This window comes from Macaca fascicularis, chromosome 11 (genome assembly GCF_037993035.2).
Source record: "Macaca fascicularis isolate 582-1 chromosome 11, T2T-MFA8v1.1".
Lineage (NCBI taxonomy): Eukaryota > Metazoa > Chordata > Mammalia > Primates > Cercopithecidae > Macaca > Macaca fascicularis.
The window spans coordinates 128,973,695-128,993,550 of record NC_088385.1 but is presented as its reverse complement, the minus strand read 5'-3'; the positions used below and the strand labels follow the sequence as shown (position 1 = coordinate 128,993,550).

Here is a 19,856-nt window from a genome sequence, read left to right as displayed (position 1 = left end):
ACTCGGGAGGCTGAGGCCAGAGAATCACTTGAACCTGGGAGGTGGAGGTTGCAGTGAGCTGAGATCACACCACTGCACTCCAGCCTGGCAAAGAGGAAGACTCTGTCTCAAAATATATATATATATACACACACACACGGATATGTATATTTTGCATATATACATATGTGTGTATATATACACACACATACATATGTGTGTATAAAATATATATGTATATATTTATATAAGTATGTATAACACATGTATGTTATGTATTATATATGTATGTATAACATATATGTTAACATATGTGTATATTTTATATATACACATACATATATTACATATACATATATTACATATACACATATGTATATTATATATACACATATGTATATTATATATACATATATACACATGTATGTTTTACATTTATACACATATATATTATATATATACACACACGTATATTTTATATATACATACATATATGTATATATATTATATATGTATATATGCTGCTAACAACACAGGAGACTACATACAGAAGCCAAAGGACCTCTGCATTATTTTCCAATTTTTTTTTTTTGAGCAGAGTTTCGCTCTTGTTGCCCAGGCTGGAGTGCAATGGCACAATCTCAGCTCACTGCAACCTCCACCTCCTGGAGGCTCCAGGCCATTATTTTCCAATTTGTATGTAAATCTATAACTGTTCTTTAAAAAAGTTATTTTGTACAATAAAATAAACTTGTGAGAATATTCTTTTTTTTTTTTTTTTTTTTTTGAGACAGAGTTTTGTTTGCTGTGTCGCCCAGAGTGGAGTGCAGTGGCGCTATCTCGGCTCACTGCAACCTCCGCCTACTGGGTTCAAGCGATTCTCCTGTCTCAGCCTCCCGAGTAGCTGCAATTACAGGCATGTGCCACCACATCCAGCTAATTTTTGTATTTTTAGTAGAGACAGGATTTCACCATGTTGGTCAGGCTAGTCTCAAACTCCTGACCTCAGGTGATCTGCCCGCCTTGGCCTCCCAAAGTGCTGGGATTACAGGCATGAGCCACCACACCCGGCCAAGAACAGATTTTTCAAAAAAAGACCAATAAGGAATTGCTCAGATTTTTTTTTTTTTTTTTTTTGAGATGGTCTCTTGCTCTGTCACCCGGGAGGTGGAGGTTGCAGTGAGCCAAGATCGTGCCACTGCACTCCAACCTGGGTGACAGAGTGAGACGCTGTCTCAAAAAATAAATAAATAAATAAGATGTGATGCAGATGGAATCAAGATTCAAATAGATTAAAGAGGAGTTAGTAACTGAAAAATGTGGAGGATAAATGTTAATAGGACTCTGTGGTGGAAACGGTTGTCTACCTATGGCTGAGTGGATAACGGCCTCCAACACATCCACATCCTAGCCCCTAGAACCTGGGAATATGCCACCTTACATGGCAAAAGGGGCTCTGAGGATGTGATCAAGGACCTTAAGATGAGGACATGATCCTGGATTATCCAGGTAGGCCTGGTGTCATCACAGAGGTCTTTATAGGTGCAAGAGGGAGGCAGGAGAGTGAGAGACAGAGATGTGATGACAGAATCAGAGTGAGGGAAATGCAATTGCCAGCTTTGTAGATGGACAAAGCCATGAGCCTAGGACAGTGGGCAGCCTTTGGAAACCAGAAAAGACCAGGAAACAGGTTCTCCCCTAGATCCTCCAGAAGGAGCCAGTCCTGCCAACACCTTGATTTTAGTCAGTGAGACCCATCTGGATTTCTTATCTCCAGTTACTAAGTCTGTGGTCATTTGTTATGGCAGAAACAGAAAACAAATATACTATCCAATCTGTACTCTCTCCTAGCTCTTTAATTAAAAACAAATCATGCCTGTAATCCCAGCACCTTGGAAGGCCGAGGCAGGAGGACCACTTGAGTCCAGGAGTTCAAGACTCACCTGGGCCACTTAGCATGACTTGTCTCTACTAAAAAAAAATTAGCCGGGCACAGTGACACACGCCTATAGTCCCAGCTACATGGGAGGCTGAGACAGGAGGATCACTTGGAGCCTGGGGAGTTAAGACTGTAGTGAGTCATGTTAGCGCCACTGCACTCCAGTGTGGAAGACAGAGCAAGACCCTGGCTCAAAAAAAAAAGGGAGAGAAAATGAAACCAGAAATATAGAAGCTTAGAGTCTAGCCCATTCCTTTAGTTCTCAGTCCTTGGAGGGGGATAAGATAATCCCATCAAGGCAGAAGAGAAAGCAGTGGATAACACAGATCCTTGGTTTTATTTGTATGCCTTTAACACTTCCCACCACAAGGCGGGGAAAGTCCTCTAAGAGGGCCACTCACATATGATGTTGTGCCGGGCGGTGCGGACTTGGTACAGGTCCACGTCTGACCGGGGGTAGCCCTCACAGTCCACCAGCGGCTCGTTCATCCCAATGCCTTTTTGCTGGAGGAAAGAAATGTGGTTAAAAGGTGCTCATGGGTGTAATGTCCCCAGGATGTCTTTCCCAAGACCCTTCTCCTCTGAAGTCATAATAAAGGTGACAGTATCAGTGTCACATACCGATCACTTAGACCAGGGGCTCTATTCATGTCCTCACAACTACCCTGGGGTGGGCACCGTGTCTTTCATTTTTTGTTTTTATTTATTATTTTTTATTTTTTATTTTTTTTTGAGACGGAGTCTCGCTCTGTCGCCCAGGCTGGAGTGCAGTGGCCGGATCTCGGCTCACTGCAAGCTCCGCCTCCCGGGTTTATGCCATTCTCCTGCCTCAGCCTCCTGAGTAGCTGGGACTACAGGAGCCCGCCACCTCGCCCGGCTAGTTTTTTGTATTTTTAGTAGAGACGGGGTTTCATCATGTTAGCCAGGATGGTCTCGATCTCCTGACCTCGTGATCCGCCTGTCTCGGCCTCCCAAAGTGCTGGGATTACAGGCTTGAGCCACCAGGCCTGGCCTCATTTTTTATTTTTAATGCAAGTAATGCATGATTGCATTCTTTTTTGAAGTTAACACAGTGCCGATAAAACCAAAGACTCCTTTGAGCATCATCCCCAAGGCCAGCCTCTTCCTCCCCTCCTTCAGACCCTCCTTCCCACAGGTGGCTGACACCTGGCTGCTGGCCCTGGAAGCTAGAGGGGAGTGAGAAGTCCAAACGGCATCCAGCTGTGGCAGGGCTTTGAGTCTTCTGAAAATAAAAAGATCTAAAAGGCCTTTCCAAGAAGGAAACAGTGATAGCACCAGCTGCCTCCAGGGAGAGGAACTGGGTAGCTGGGTGACAGGGCAGGGAGAGAGAAGCTCCACTTTACATCCCTCTGTAGGTTTTGAATTTTGCCTTTGGGAATGTATTCTCTATTCAAAACAACCCTTTCTTTTCTTTTTTTTTTTTTTTTTAACATTTTAAAGATATGAGTTGGAGGAGAGTACACAAAAGCAGTGAAACCAGTCGCATGGCTCAGGGGAGGGGCTCTGCAGTTGGTTAGACTTTAATTTGAATCTCAATTCTGCCGCGTACAAGCTGGACATCCTTAGCTGAGACCTTCTCCTCTCTAAGCCTCAGCTTCCTCAATTATAAAATGGGAGTAAGAGCACTCGCCTCCCTCCCTACCTGCTGCAAGACCTAATGAGCTGACCCACAGAGTACTCAGCACAGTGCCACATGCATACACAACGCAGTGGGTTCAAGAGTGGCCCCCAAAAACAGATAACCACATGCTAACCCCTAGAACCTGTAAATATGACTTTATTTGAAAAAGAGTCTTTGTAGATGTAATTATGGTAAGGATCTCGAGATAAGCTCATCTGGTGGCTGGTGTCCTCAAAAAAGAAAGGCAGAGGTAGGTGTGGGACAGAGAAACAGGAGGAAGGCCATGTGAAGATGCAGGCAGAGCTGTAAGCCAAGGACCACCGGCAGCCACCAGAGGCTGGGAGAAAGGCCTGGAAGCTTCTCTCTCAGAGCCTGTAGGAGCCAACCCTGCTGACATCTTGATTTCAGACTTCTGGCCTCCAGAGCTGGCACAGAGTAAATTCCTGTTTTAAGTCCCCAACTCTGTGGTGTTATGGTGGCCCAAGAAAACGATTATGCACAGTCATAGTCATAAACAGTGGCTGTAAGGATTAGTCAGTCCAGGGACAAGTTGCCAGTGTACGCAGGCACTGAGAAGAGCCTTGCTCCCTTTCTCTCTGGAAGCCTCCGGGTTACACCCAAACCTACTGTCCACTGTGCAAGGAGATAGTTCTCCATACTCCCCTAACACAGGATTCACCATGACACTGCAGAAATGCCCCAGGGGCTAAAAACCTGTATCTGCTCCTGCCTTCCCACAGTGATTAAGAGTTAACCAGCCTTTGAGAATCAATATCACATTGGATAATGCTTCTCAAAGCGTGGGATCCATAACACTGGCAGCTCACACACAGGGCATTAAATAACCCTGAATCAAAAATACATATTCCTTTCCCAATTCTCTTCAATCCTTCAATTGTCAAGGCAAAAGTGTCCATTTGGTGCTGGTCTTTGCAACACCCCAGTTACTTGCTATCTCTAGGACCCTCCATTTTTATAAGTTTTATTGAGATATAATTCAGATACCATATAACTGACTCATGTAAAGTATAAAAGTTAACGGCTTTTGTGTTTGTTTGTTTGTTTTGAGACAAGATTTCTTTCTGTTGACCAGGCTGGGGTACAGTGGTGTGTTCATAGCTCACTGCAACCTTGAACTCCTGAGTTCAAGCAATCCGCCTCAGCCTCCTAAGTAGCTGGGACCACAGGTACATGTCACCACACCTGGCTAATTTTTAATTTTTTGTTTTAAGACAGAGCCTTGTTCTGTCGCCCAGGCTGGAGTGCAGCGGCGCGATCTCGACTCACTGCAAGCTCTGTCTCTCGGGTTCATGCCATTCTCCTGCCTCAGTCTCCCGGGAGTAGCTGGGACTACAGGCACCCGCCACCACGCCCGGCTAATTTTTTTGTATTTTTAGTAGAGACGGGGTTTCACCGTGTTAGCCAGGATGGTCTCGATCTCCTGACCTCATGATCCGCCCGCCTCGGCCTCCCAAAGTGCTGGGATTACAGGCGTGAGCCACCGCACCAAGCCTTTAATTTTTAATTTTTTGTAAAGATAGGTTCTCACTGTGTTGCCCAGGCTAGTATCAAACCCCTGGCCTCAAGTGATCCTCCTGCCTCAGACTCCCAAAGTCCTGGGATTATAGGCATGAGCCACCACACCTGGCCACTGACCATTTTTATTGATCATATTTTCTTTGGAGAAATGTTTATTCAGATCCTTTCCCTGTCTTCTAATTGGTTCTCTTTTTATTATTGAGTTATAAGAGCTCTTACTATAGCCTAGATACTATCCTTTTATCAGAGAAATGATATGCAAATATTTTCTCCTATTCTGGAGCTTATCTTTTCACTTTCTTTACTAAGTCCTTTGAAACACAGTTTTAAATGTTGAAATCCAACTTATCATTTTTTCTTTTGTAGCTTGTGTTTTTGGTGCCATATCTAAAAAGGCTTTGCCCAATCCAAGGTCATGAAGATTTACTCCTATGTTTTATTATACGAGATTTATAGTTTACAGTTTTGGCTGCCCACTTTTTTTTTTTTTTTTCTGAGATGGAGTCTGTCACCCAGGCTGGAGTGTCATGGCGCAATCTTGATTCACTGTAACCTCCACCTCCCAGGTTTAAGCGATTCTCCTGCATCAGCCTCCCGAGTAGCTGGGATTACAGGTGTGTATCACCACGCCTGGCTCATTTTTGTATTTTAGTAGAGATAGGGTTTCACCACATTGGCCAGGCTGGTCTCGAACGCCTGATCTCAAATGACCCGCATGCCTCGGCCTTCCAAAGTGCTGGGATTAAAGTCGTGAGCCACTATGCCTGGCCTTTTTTTTTATTAAAAAAAGAGACAGCATCTCACTCTGTCACCCAAAAGAGAATGCAGTGGTGCAATTATAGCTCACTGCAGCCTCAACATCCAGGGCTCAAGCAATCCTCCCGCCTCAGCCTCCCAAGTAGCTGGGACTACAGGCATGCACCACCATGCCCAACTAATTTAAAAACTTTTTTTTTTTTGTAGAGGCACAGTCTCGCTATGCTACCAAGGCTGGTATTGAACTTCTGGCCTCAAGTGATCCTCCCACCTTGGCCACTCAAATAATGAGCCACTGTACCCAAACCCTTTTCTTTTTTTGAGACAGAGTCTTGCTCTGTCGCCCAGGCTGGAGTGCAGTGGCAGGATCTCAGCTCACTGCAACCTCCACCTCCCGGGTTCGAGTGATTCTCCTGCCTCAGCCTCCCAAGTAGCTGGGACTACAGGCATGTGCCATCACGCCTGGCTAATTTTTGTTATTTTTAGTAGAGTCGGGATTTCACCATGTTGGCCAGGCTGGTCTCAAACTCCTGACCTCAGGTGATCCACCCGCCTCAGTCTCCCAAAGTGCTGGGATTACGGGTGTGAGCCACCACGCCTGGCCCAAACCCACTTTTTAAAAACAAACAGAGCAGGGTTTCAGGCTGAAAGCCTTCAGCAAGCAACAGCAGCCAGCCAGAAGCAACGAACGTGCCATATCAACCTGCAAAGCATCTGACCTTATATTTAAGAGAAAAGATTCTCATTTTCCATATGTAGCCGAGTTTTGAAATTTTCTTTCAAAATACATTTATGGGCAAGGCACTGTGGCTCATGCCTGTGACTCCAACACTTTGGGAGGCAGAGGCAGGAGGACTGCTTGAGCCCAGGAGTTTGAGACCAGTCTGAGCAACAGAGCAAGACCTCGTAGCTACAAAAAATATAAAAATTAGCTGGGCATGGTGGCACGTACCTGCAGTCTCAGCTACTTGGGAGGCTGAGGTAGGAGGATTGCTTGAGCCCAGGAGGTTGAGGCTGCAGTGAGCCAAGATGGTGCCACTGAACTCCAGCCTGGGCAACAGAGCGAGACCCTGTCTCAATAATAATAATAATAATACATTTATATAAGATTAAAAGTAGATCTATTTAAATAAAAATATAAAAGGAATAACAGTACAAGTGGTATATGCATATGTATCCTGCATGTGGTAGAAAATAAACTAAAGTTTGAGAAATTGCTGGTAATTCGCTTGAAAGCACAGGTTCTGAATGGAACAGACCTGAGGTCTGAATGCCACTTTAAGCATACAGTCAGTACCCAGTAAAATGGTTCTCTGGCCCTCCGTATGAAACTTCATCTTATGGCCAGACGCAGTGGCTCACACCTGTAATCCCAGCACTTGGGAAGGCCGAGGTGGGCGGATCACCTGAGGTCAGGAGTTCAACACCGCCATGACCAACATGGTGAAACCCTGTCTCTACTTAAAATACAAAATTAGCCTGGCATACCAGCCCGCGCCTGTAATCCCTACCACTCAGGAGGCTGAGGCAGGAGAATCATTTGAACCCGGGAGGCGGAGGCTGCAGTGAGCCGAGATTGAGCCACTGCACTCCAGCCTGGGTGACAAAGCGGGACTCTGTCTCAAACCAAAAAAAAAAAGAAACTTCATTTACATCACCTAAAATGCATTCCATCCCACCCTACTTGGGTGTAATTAATTGAATCTTCCTCTGCGAACTGATTTGTGATTTTATACTAGGTGGCATAAGAAAATCTGCATCGGCCGGGCGCGGTGGCTCACGCCTGTAATCCCAGCACTTTGGGAGGCCGAGACGGGCGGATCACGAGGTCAGGAGATCGAGACCATGCTGGCTAACACGGTGAAACCCCGTCTCTACTAAAAAATACAAAAAACTAGCCGGGCGAGGTGGCGGGCGCCTGTAGTCCCAGCTACTCGGGAGGCTGAGGCAGGAGAATGGCGTGAACCCGGGAGGCGGAGCTTGCAGTGAGCTGAGATCCGGCCACCGCACTCCAGCCTGGGTGACAGAGCGAGACTCCGTCTCAAAAAAAAAAAAAAAAAAAAAAGAAAATCTGCATCAGCTTTTGAGCCAGACCCATCGCTGCCAATTCCAACCTGCATGACCTTAGATAGGCGTTTGCCCCACTCTGGGCCTCAGTTTCCTCCTTATGCAATAAGGATGAGCCTTATTTGTCACTCAAAGTCCGGTCCTTAGACCTCTAGCATCAGCATTGCTGGGAGTTGACTACAAATGCAGAATCTGATCCCTTGCCTCAAACAAAATCTTCATTTTAATAAGATCTCCAGGTAATTCACATACACACTGAAGTTTAAGAAGTTATGATGCAATCAGCAAATGCCAGGTGCAGTAGCTCACGCCTGTAATCCCAGCACTTTGAAAGGCCGAAACGGGAGGATCGCTTGAGGCCAACAGTTCGATACCAACCTGGGCAACAGAGCGAGACTCTGTCTTTACAAAAAATACAAAATTAAGAGAAGGCAGTCAGCGAAGCACATGACAGCTGTTCAATCACCAAGTAACACCTGTTTCCCCCTCCCTAAAATGGAGAAAGTAACAGCATCCATCTCAAAGGGTTGTTGTGAGGATTAAATGAACTCAACAATGCACAGCACTTAAACCAGCGCCTAGCACACAGTAGGGCTCCATAAACGCTTGCTGGATATCAATATAGCTAACTGTTAAGTTACTAAGGTTCTTTAACTGCCTTCTTGTGCCGACAGAGGCCGCACTTGCGGCGCCTTGGGCCTCCCAGGGAGAAGATCCATTGCGGAACGCCCAAGTTGAGGCGGCCCTGGCTTCCCAGTCCTCCAGAGACGGGGGGCCGGGTTAGGCAACCTGGGGCGCCCCGAACCCACACTCACGCTTTCTAGCACGTCATAGTTGGCCTTGATCTGCGCCTCTATCTCCTCCTTGCGCCGCATCAGCTCCTGGACGTCGCTGACAGTCACGGCGCCGGCCTGCGAGGAGCCTCCGGTCTGCCTCGCTTCCTCCTCAGACATAGCGAACCTCGGGCCGCGATTCCACACACCCGGCTCCCGGGCTACGGACGACGCCCCAGTAGACCGTAACTACGGCTCCGCCCATGGGCCAAAACACCACAGCCGTCCGCGAGCGCGACAACAGGCAAGGGGTGGGGCTTGGGGTGGGGCTTGGCGGCGGAGCTGGGTCGCCGGAAGCCGCGCCCTGACGGAACACGTGCGCCTGTGGTGACCCGGCAGGAGTAGCGTCGGCAGCGATGGATCCCCACGTAGGTGCATACAAACGCTAGGGGATGATCTCGCGTCAGCTGACTCATTTTCTTTCCTCATTCGTGCAACAGACATTTATTGAGCGCCTACTGTATGGATGGATACTGTACGCCAGAGAACCGCCGCGTGGCGCTCCAATTCAGTTCTTCACATCCACACAGCCGTGGAGGATTTACAAAATACATTAAGATTCCTTATCCCTCACTTTACAGATCCGATATGCCTGAGTACAAACCCCGTATCTTGCCACCAAACGGCAATCTGTGTGACCCTAAGTCACTACTTGCTTCTCTGAGCCTCAGTTTCCTCATCTGTAAAATGGGGCAGTAATTGATAGCAGCTCTCATAGAGCTGTCCTGCTAACAAATATTCATGGAATGCTTCCTATAAGCCACATACTGTTGAAGGTGCTGGATGTTCCTGTTAAGGCCTCTATAAATTGTAGTGATAATAATAACGGTAACAGTGTTTATTTATTGATACTTATAATGTGCCAGACGGTGTTCTAAGTGCCTGACATATATTAATTCAACAACATCATGAAGCTAGATTATTACCTCCCAGTTTGACAGCTGAGAAAACCGTCTCAATAACCGATTTACCCAACTAGCAAAATGTGAGGCCAAAATTCCAACCCAGCTTAACTAAATGATCAACTTTGATATCTGACCATGTGCCTCTAATATTCTGTCTGGAAAAGGGCTTAACGGTCATCTGTGTAGTATTCAAACATGTTTGCCCTGAATTTAATCATTGGAAAACAGACGTATCCAAAAGAAGGGACATACTTCAAAAAAACTGGCCTGAAAACTTCAAAAAAAGTCAATGTTGTGAAATACACATGGGGAATGAGGGGTGGGGGAAGGGAAAGGAGGCGGATATGCAATTACCTAGATTTAAGAACACTGAAGATATGCATCAACTAAATGTAATGGGCTGGGTATGGTGGCTCATGCCTGTAATCCCAGCACTTTGGGAGGTGGGAGTTCAAGACCAGCCTCACCAACATGGTGAAACCCTGTCTCTACCAAAAATATAAAAAACTAGCTGGGTGTGGTGGCACACAGCTGTAATCCCAGGCATTCAGGAGACTGAGAAGGTCTTGAACCCCTGGCCTCAAGTGACCCAGCCCAGCTCGGCCTTCCAAAGTGCTGGGATTGCAGGAGTGAGCCACCACGCCCCTCAGAAATAAACTAACATTTCTAACATTGTCGAGAGAGAGAGATACAGGTGCAGTGGCTCATGCCTTGTAGTCCCATTACTCTGGGAGATCAAAGCAGGAGGATCCCTTAGGTCCGGGAGTTTGAGACCAGCCTGGGCAACATATCAAGATCTCCGTCTCTACAAAAAAAAAAAAAAAAAAAAAAATTATTCAGGAGATGATCAGGTGTGGTGGTTCACACCTGTAATCCCAGCACTTTCGGAGGCTGAGGTGGGCGGATCACTTGAGGTCAGGAGTTCAAGACCAGCCTGGCCAACATGGTGAAACACCGTCTCTACTAAAAATACAAAAATTACCAAGGCACAGTGCCACACACTTGTAATCCCAGCTACCTGGGAGGCTGACGCAGGATAATCGTTTGAACCTCAGAGGCGGAGGTTGTAGTGAACCAAGATCGTGCCACTGCACTCCAGCCTTGGCCATATAGTGAGACTCCATCTCAAAAAAAAGAAAGAGATAGATATATATTTGTAGACAAGAGATAGATAAGGTAAATATGGCAAAATGTAAATAATTGGTGACTCTGTAAATTATTTGTAAATTATTTACATGTACAAAATGTAAATAATTGGTGAAACATATATAAATGTTCTTTATAATGTTTTTGGAACTTTTCTGTGAGTTTAAAACCACTTCAAAATAAAATTTTAAGGCAACCTTTAAACAGAAAGAAGAAAAAAAGAGAAAAAGTAGAACTGATTACATTAGGCTTCATATAACTGTTTGATATTATCTCTTTTTTTTTTTTTTTTTTTGAGAGGGGGTTTCACTCTTGTTGCCTGGGGCTGGAATGCAATGGCGTGATCTTGGGTCACTGCAACCTCCTCTTTCTAGGTTCAAGCAATTCTCCTGCCTCAGCCTCCCGAGTAGCTGGGATTACAGGAGCCTGCCACCACGCCCAGCTAATTTTTGTATTTTTAGTAGAGACGGGGTTTTACCATGTTAGCCAGGCTAGTCTCCAACTCCTGACCTCAGGTGATCCACCCCCCTCAGCCTCCCAAAGTGCTGGAATTACAGGAGTGAGCCACTGCGCCCGGCCAAAATAAACTAACATTTCTAACATTGTCAAAAGAGAGCGAGAGAGATACAGGTGCAGTGGATCACGCCTGCAGTCCCATATCTCTGGGAGATCAAGGCAGGAGGATCCCTTGAGTCCAGGAGTTTAAGACCAGCCTGGGCAATATAGCAAGACTTATGTCTCTACAATAAATAAATAAATAAATAAATAAAAATAAAATAAAATAAAAATTAATTAGCAGAGGACCAGGCATGATGGTTCACACCTGTAATCCCGGCATTTTGGGAGGCTGAAGTGGGTGGATCACTTGAGGTCAGGAGTTTGAGACCAGCCTGGCCAACATGGTAAAACCCCATCTCCAGTAAAACTACAAAAATTAGCCGGGCACAGCAGCACACACCTGTAATCCCAGCTACTTGGGAGTCTGAGGCTGGAGAATTGCTGGAACCCAGGAGGCAGAGGTTGCAGTGAACCACGATCATGCCACTGCACTCCAGCCTGGGCCACAGAGGGAAACTCCGTTTCAAAAAAAAAAAAAAAAAAGAGAGAGGAAGAGAGAAACGATGACTATATGCAATACATGGATCCTTACTTGAATTATTTAATGAGAAACAGCAGCTTTAAAAGACTTATTGGGCCAATTGGTGAAATCTAAATGTGAACTTTATATTAAATTGTAGTATATCAGTGTTAAATTTCCTCAGTCAGATAATGATGTTGCAATTATATGAGAATGTCTTTTTATTGGAAGGAGATAAATGCTCAAATATTTAGATGTGTAGTGTCATGATTTCAGCTACTAACTTGCAAGTGGTTCAAAGAAAATGATACAAGGGGAGAAAGAGGCAAAATGTAACAATTAGCAAATCCACATGAAGAGTATATGCATGTTCAAGGAAACTGTTTTGTAGGCAGCTCATGCCTATAATCCTAGCACTTTGGGAGACAGAAGCGGGAGGATCCCCTGATCCTAGGAATTTGAGACCAGCCTGAGCAACATGGCAAGACCCAGTCTCTATCAAAAAAAAAAAAAAAAAGAAAAGGAAAAGTTGGTGGTGTAGGGGAACTATCTTGCAGTTCTTCTGAGGTCTGAAATTTTTCCAAATAAAAAGGGTGAGAAGATTCTTACCCATGTGGCCTGAAAAGAGAGCTGTTGTTAGATTACTACATTATGAGCTTGTCAATATTGCTGTCATTATAATAAACCTCTATCTTTTGACTGCCTTCATAGCTCCGAAATCCACCCATCACCTCCACGTCTACTCCTGCCCCGCCACCTCTTTCTCCTGATTGTGGCAGTCTTTGAACTGTCTCAGGTTGTCCACTTTAACTCAGTCTCCAAAGCAGCCAGAATAACCTTCCAAAGGGTGACATTGGCACTCTACTGCTTAATGGCTTCAGTGCCCTTCTCTTGGCCTTTAAGACTCTTCTGATCTCTGCTTGCCTTTAGATCACCTCCCATCCCTGTACCCCACCACACACACACATACACACACACACACACACACACACACACACACACAACTTATGCTCCAGCCATGCTGAACTTCTAGCAGTTTCTGGAACGTTTTTTGTTCAGTCTCTCTTAGCACTGGGTCTTAGCACCTGCTCTTCCCGTCCTGGAACACCATCTCAGGCCAGGCTGACTTGAACCTCTCCTTCAAGATCCAGCTCAAGGCTGGGTGAGGTGGCTCCCACCTGTAATCCCAGAACTTTGGGAGGCCGAGGCGGGTGGATCGCTTGAAGTCAGGAGTTCGAGACCAGCCTGGCCAACATGGTGAAACCCCATCTCTACTAAAATAGATTAGTTGGGCTTGGTGGCTGGTGCCTGTAATCCCAGCTACTCAGGAGGCTGAGGCAGAAGAACCCAGGAGGCGGAGGTTGCAGTGAGCTGAGATTACACCACTGCACTCCAGCCTGGGCAACAGAGCAAGACACCCTCTCAAAAACAAAAAGAAAAAGATCCCTCTCAAAAACAAAAAGAACGGCCGGGCGCGGTGGCTCAAGCCTGTAATCCCAGCACTTTGGGAGGCCAAGACGGGCGGATCACAAGGTCAGGAGATCGAGACCATCCTGGCTAACACAGTGAAACTCTGTCTCTACTAAAACACACAAAAAACTAGCCGGGCAAGGTGGCGGGCGCCTGTAGTTCCAGCTACTCGGGAGGCTGAGGCAGGAGAATGGCATAAACCCAGGAGGCGGAGCTTGCAGTGAGCTCAGATCGCGCCACTGCACTCCAGAGGGAAACTCCGTCTCAAATAAATAAATAAATAAATAAATAAATAAATAAATAAATAAACAAATAAACTGGGTATGGTGGTGGCACGGCTATAATCCCAGCTACTTGGGAGGCTGAGGTATGAGAATTGCTTGAACCTGGGAGGCAGAGGTTACAGTGAGCCAAGATCAGACCACTGCACTCCAGCCTGGGCAACAGGGCAAGACTCTGTCTCAAAAAAAAAAAAAAAAGAAAGAAAAGAAAAAAAAGAATTTTAAATTAGTTGCTGAATCAGTTGTCCAGGGGCCATCACAGAACAGCTGGTCCACTCAGAAGGATGTTTGAGGGGCGTTTACTAAAGGGGCTACTTACAAAGTCATGGGAGCAGATAAGGATAATGAAGCCACCTGGGACTGGCGAGCGTGGGGTCTCTTACCCCACCCCTTAAGCCTAAAGGGGCAAGAGAAGGGAGGGTTTGGAAACCTAGAGAGCATTGTAGCCACCCAACAGGAGTGTGGCCTTCAGTACAGGGACACAGCTGCTGCTAAAACAGCTGCTAAAACAACGTCTGGCAGGGAGGAAGCCAAGAAACCCCCACTTGTCTCTCCTCTCCTGCAAGAGTCTCAGGTTGGCTGAAGGTGATAAGGCTTGGGGCACCGAGAAGGGCAGGGAGGGAAGAGATTTGGAGGGGCTAAAGGAATGTCCACCGCAGTTGCCAGTAATTAAGCATTTGGAAAAGTAAGATGCAGAGACCCACATAGTAAATCATCCTATTTTTATTCAATAAAGTCAACTCCCCTATAGAAAGGAAAAAGGGAAGCAGTTATACCTCTGAGGCTGTTAATATTTAGTACCTGGGCAGAACGTGGGGCAGAGCAGAAAGTAGTTTTTAAAAATAAGATACTGGGTTGTGCGCGGTGGCTCACACCTGTAATCCCAACACTGGGAGGCCAAGGTGGGCGGATCGTCTGAGGTCAGGAGTTCAAGACCAGCCTGGCCAACATGGTGAAATCCTGTCTCTATTAAAAATACAAAAAATTAGCCAGGCGTGGTGGCACACACTTGTAGTTCCAGCTACTTGGGAGGCTGAGGTGGGGCGATTGCTTGAGCCTGGGAGGCGGTGGTTGCAGTGAGTTGAGATCACACCACTGCACTCCAGCCTGGGTGACAGATTGAGACCCTGTCTCGAAAATAATAACAATAATAATTGTTGGCATGGTGGCTCATGTCTGTAATCCTAGCACATTGGGAGGCCAGTGCAGGAGAATCGCTTGAGGCCAGAAGTTTGAGACCAGCCTGGGCAACATGACAAGACTCTATCTCTACAAAACATAAAATAGTAATAAGATACTTATTAATATCCATTCAGAGTAATTTAATAAAGCAATTGTTAAAGAGCATGAAAATCTACATTCAAATGAGCTAGATCACCATCCATGCTGTTTCTAATGGGAAGACCTTGGTAGTGCTTGATTCTAGGAGCTGGTTAAAGAAATCAGGGTACAGGCCGGGCACGGTGGCTCACGCCTATAATCCCAGCACTTTGGAAGGCCGAGGCGGGTGGATCAGCAGGTCAGGAGTTCAAGACCAGCCTGGCCAAGATGGTGAAACCTCATCTCTACTAAAAATACAAAAATTAGCCGGGTGTGGTAGCGGGCGCATGTAATCCCAGGGAAGCTGAGTCAGGAGAATCTCTTGAACCTGGGAGGCGGAGGTTGCAATGAGCCGAGATCATGCCACTGTACCCTAGTCTGGGCGACAGAGCAAGACTCTGTCTGGAAAAAAAAAAAAAAAAAAAAGAAAAGAAATCATAGTACAGACTTTCTTTTTTTTTTTTTTTTTTCTTTTTTTCATTTTGATACAGGGTCTCGGTCTGTCACCCAGGCTCAAGTGTAGTGGTACAGTCATGGCTCACTGCAGCCTCAACATCCCAGGCTCAAGCAATCCCCCCACCTCAGCCTCCCCAATAGCTGGGACCATAGATGCACACCACCACACCCAGCTAATTTTTAAATTTTTGTGGAGATCTGTTCTTGCCATATTGTCCAAGCTGGTCTCAAATTCCTGGGCTCAAGTGATCCACCCACCTCTGCCTTCCAAAGTGCTGGGATTACAGGTATGAGCCACTGCACCTGGCACCACCCAGATAGCCTTTCAATGAAACACACACAAATACACACACAGGTGAACATGTGTATTTATTGCTATGACAAAAGTATTTACAGGCCGGGTGCAGTGGCTCATGCCTGTAATCCCAGCACTTTGGGAGGCCGAGGCGGGCGGATCATGAGGCCAGGCGATAGAAACCATCTTCGCTAACACGGTGAAACCCCATCTCTACTAAAAATACAAAAAAAAAAAATTAGCCGGGCATGGTGGGACACGCCTGTAACCCCAGCTACTTGGGAGGCTGAGGCAGGAGAATTGCTTGAACCCAGAAGGCAGAGGTTGCAGTGAGCCAAGATCGTACCACTTCACCCCAGCCTGAGCGACAGAGTGAGACTCTATCTCAATTAAAAAAAAAAAAAAAAACCACAGAGCTGAGCTAGTAGAACAGGTGTGTTCTGTTTGTGACAATTCAGAGCTATACACTTATGCACTTCTCCATGTATATTCATCTTCAATAAAAATGCTATTTCCTAATATCTAAAAATGCACAAAATCATAAAGAAAAATTTAAAACCAATTCAATTTATTGAGATGGGAGTCACAAAACAGTGAAAAAATTCAGCAGCATTTAGTAATTCACAATGTTGTGCAACCACCACCTCTCTCTGGTTCCAGAGCACTTCTTTCCATCACCCCAAAAGAACACCCATTCTCCTTAAGCAGTCACTCTCCTTCCTCCCTCCCCGCAGAGCCCGGCAGCCACCAGTCTGCACTGTGTGTCTATGGATTTACCTATTCTGGATATTTCATACAAATAGAATTCAAAACAAGACAATCTTCAAATCAAAGGATTTCACATAAAAATTCACATTGCAAACTTCTTTTGAACAAAATCTGGCCACATCAGGTCCATGTCCCCACAGGCAACAACTGTCTGGAGCTAAGTTACTGCCCTCATTGGCAGAGTGTGGGGGTGGAATGCAGCTTCTCACAATCCCACACAGCTCTTCTTTTTATTATTATTATTATTATTATTATTTTGAGACACAGTTTCAATCCATCTCCCAGGCTGGAGTGCAGTGGCACCATCTCAGCTCACTGCAACCTCCACCTCCTGAGTTCAAGCAATTCTGGTGCCTCAGCCTCCTGAGTAGCTGGGCTTACAGGCATGCGCCACCATACCCGGCTCACTTTTGTATTTTTAGTAGAGATGGGAGTCTTACCATGTTGGCCAGGCTGTCTTGAACTCCTAGTCTCAAGTGATCCACCCGCCTCTGCCTCCCAAAGTGCTGGGATTACAGGCGTGAACCATCGTGCCTGGCCTCATCCAGCTCTTCTCTGTCACTCTCCTGGCTCCTGGCACATTTAGGTTTCAAGTCCCTGGCCAGCAGCCTCTCACACCCCTCTCATTTGTAAAAATATGGAGGGGCTCTAAAGGCAGTAAGGCACACGAGAAAAGATGAAAAACTAGGATTTGGGGTAAGAAGAGATGAATCCCGACTCTACCTACTAGTATGAGCCAGTTAGCTTCTCTGAGTCTCAGTTTCTTCAGCTGTACAATGGGTAGAATAATACCTTTCTCACAGGGTGGTTGTGTTGCTTGCAAAGCGCTGGACACGTAGCCACTCACTTCTATCCCTGTAGGTAACAGAGACTCGTAACCCTTTTGTTTTTTTTTTTTCTTTTTTTGAAGATGGAGTCTTGCTCTGTCACCCAGGCTAGAGTGCAGTGGCGCAATCTTGGCTCACTGCAACCTCCATCTCCGTCTCCCACGTTCAAGCAATTCTGCCTCAGCCTACCTAGTAGCTGGGATTACAGGCATGCACCACCATGCCCAGCTAATTTTTTTTTTTTTTTTTTTTGAGATGGAGTCTTGCTCTGTCACCCAGGCTGGAGTGCAGTGGCGCAATCTCGGCTCACTGCAACCTCCGCCTCTCAGGTTCACGCCATTCTCCTGCCTCAGCCTCCCAAGTAGCTGGGAATACAGGCGCCCACCACCACGCCCGGCTATTTTTTTGAATTTTTTAGTAGAGACGGGGTTTCACCGTGTTAGCCAGGATGGTCTTGATCTCCTGACCTCGTGATCCACCCGCCTCGACTTCCCAAAGTGCTGGGATTACAGGCGTGAGCCACCGTGCCCGGCCAATTTTTGTATTTTTTTATTTTTATTTTTATTTTTTATTTTTTTGGAGACAGAGTCTCGCTCTGTCGCCCAGGCTGGAGTGCAGTGGCTGGATCTCAGCTCACTGCAAGCTCCGCCTCCTGGGTCTACGCCATTCTCCTGCCTCAGCCTCCCTAGTAGCTGGGACTACAGGCGCCCGCCACCTCGCCCGGCTAGTTTTTTGTATTTTTTTACTAGAGACGGGGTTTCACCATGTTAACTAGGCTGGTCTCGATCTCCTGACCTCGTGATCCGCCCGTCTCGGCCTCCCAAAGTACTGGGATTACAGGCTTGAGCCACCGCGCCCGGCCAATTTTTATATTTTTAGTAGAGACGGGGTTTCACCATTTTGGCCAGGCTGGTCTCCAACTCCTGACCTCAAGTGATCCGCCCACTTCGGCCTCCCAAAGATCTGGGATTACAGGTGTGAGCCACTGCACCCGGCCATAGTTCTTCCTAATACTCAGAAATGGGGAAAGGGAGTTCAGAGAGGTTAAGCCATGCATTGAAGGCAATTCAGCAAATCAGAGGCCAAAGTGAACTCCCCATTGCCCTTGCCAACAATGGAAGTCAGTGCTCCAAACCGAAGGGTGGGAGATGTTCGAAAGCATGGGGACTTCAGATGATGAGGACACAGGTTCAGCCCGAAAGGGATCGATGACTGGGCTTGAGTAACCTCACCCTCTGCTTATGCAAGAGATGGAGCTACTGACGTGATGGTAGTTTAGCCTGAGAGGAAAGAAAAGCCCTTTGATGTACCCCAGGCCTTGATCCTGTATCAGCTGTTCAGCCTCCCTGGCGGCTATTTTCCCTGATCATGGGGGACTCCCACCTCTAAAGCTCAGGCAACCAAAGCAGGGAAGCAACTCCTATTCACTCAGGAGAGCCCACAGTCAATTCTCCAGGAAGTTTGTGGGCCAGATTTTATTTTATTTTATTTTGTTTTATTTTTTGAGACAGAGTCTTGCTGTTGCCCAGGCTGGAGTGTAGTGGTGCAATCTCGGCTTCTGCAGCTTCCACTTCCTGGGTTCCAGCAATTCTCCTGCCTCAGCTTCCCAAGTAGCTGGGATTACAGGCACCCACCACCAAGCCCGGCTAATTTTTGTATATTAGTGGAGATGGGGTTTCGCCATTTTGACCAAGCTGGTCTCAAACTCCTGACCTCAGGTGATCCTCCCACCTCGGCCTTCCCAAGTGCTGGATTGCAGGCGTGAGCCACCATGCCTGGCCTCGACTTCCAAATCATTTTTACCAAGTTTTAGTATCACCAATGCTGTCCTCTTCTCTTCTCTTCTCTTCCTCTTCTCTGTTCTGTTCTTTTTGGGATGGGGTTTTGCTTTGTTGCCCAGGCTGGTCTTGAACTCCAGGACTCAAATGATCCTCCAGCCTCAGCCTCGCAAAATGCTGGGATTATAGATGTGAGCCAATGCACCCAGCCTCACCTGTGCTTTTGGGGTTATTTACTTCTGTTTGTATCTGTTTGATATGTACTACACTTAGCTCAATTCCAAGTTCAATGACTTCATGTTGATACTCGAAATTGACCATACTGGCCAGGTGCAGTGGCTCATGCCTGTAATCCCAACACTTTGGGACACCGAAGTGGGCAGTTCGCTTGAGCCCAAGAGTTTGCCACCAGCCTGGGCAACATGGTGAAACCCTGTCTATATAAAAAATTCAAAACATAGCTGGGCTTGGTGGCACATACCTATAGTTCCAGCTACTTGGGAAGCTGAGGTAGGAGGATTGCTTGAGCCTTGCAGGTGAAGGTTGCAGTGAGCCAAGACTGAGCCACTGCACTTCAATCTAGGTGACACAGTGAGACCATGTCTCAAAAAAAAAAAAAAAAACAAAAAAGAAAGAAAGAAAAAGGGAGAAAAAAAAGAAAAGAAATTGACCATACAGAGTATCTACACCACAGAATTCAGGAAATGCTACAAACCAAGGTTCGACTTACTGTTTTGTTGATTGCCTAGGCAGGGGTGGGTAAACCATGACCCGTGG

General features: G+C 46.4%; 1 protein-coding gene across 4 annotated transcripts in view; it reads right to left on the bottom strand.

Annotated features, from left to right (window-relative positions):
- The window catches only part of PSMD9 (proteasome 26S subunit, non-ATPase 9), a 29,934-nt gene extending 21,002 nt beyond the window's left edge, over window positions 1–8,932 (bottom strand). For 2 of the 4 annotated variants that reach the window (XM_005572468.5, XM_045366143.3), the window contains exons 1-2: window positions 8,738–8,932; window positions 2,320–2,422 (exon numbers count right to left, since the gene is read on the bottom strand). In XM_005572468.5, coding sequence (XP_005572525.2) covers window positions 2,320–2,422; window positions 8,738–8,875 — 241 coding nt within the window. In that variant the 5' untranslated portion in view covers window positions 8,876–8,932. The remainder of the gene's footprint in view (window positions 1–2,319; window positions 2,423–8,737) is intronic. The other 2 variants (XM_074008156.1, XM_074008157.1) reach the window with 1 other exon arrangement.
- Between the last annotated feature and the right edge of the window lie 10,924 nt (window positions 8,933–19,856).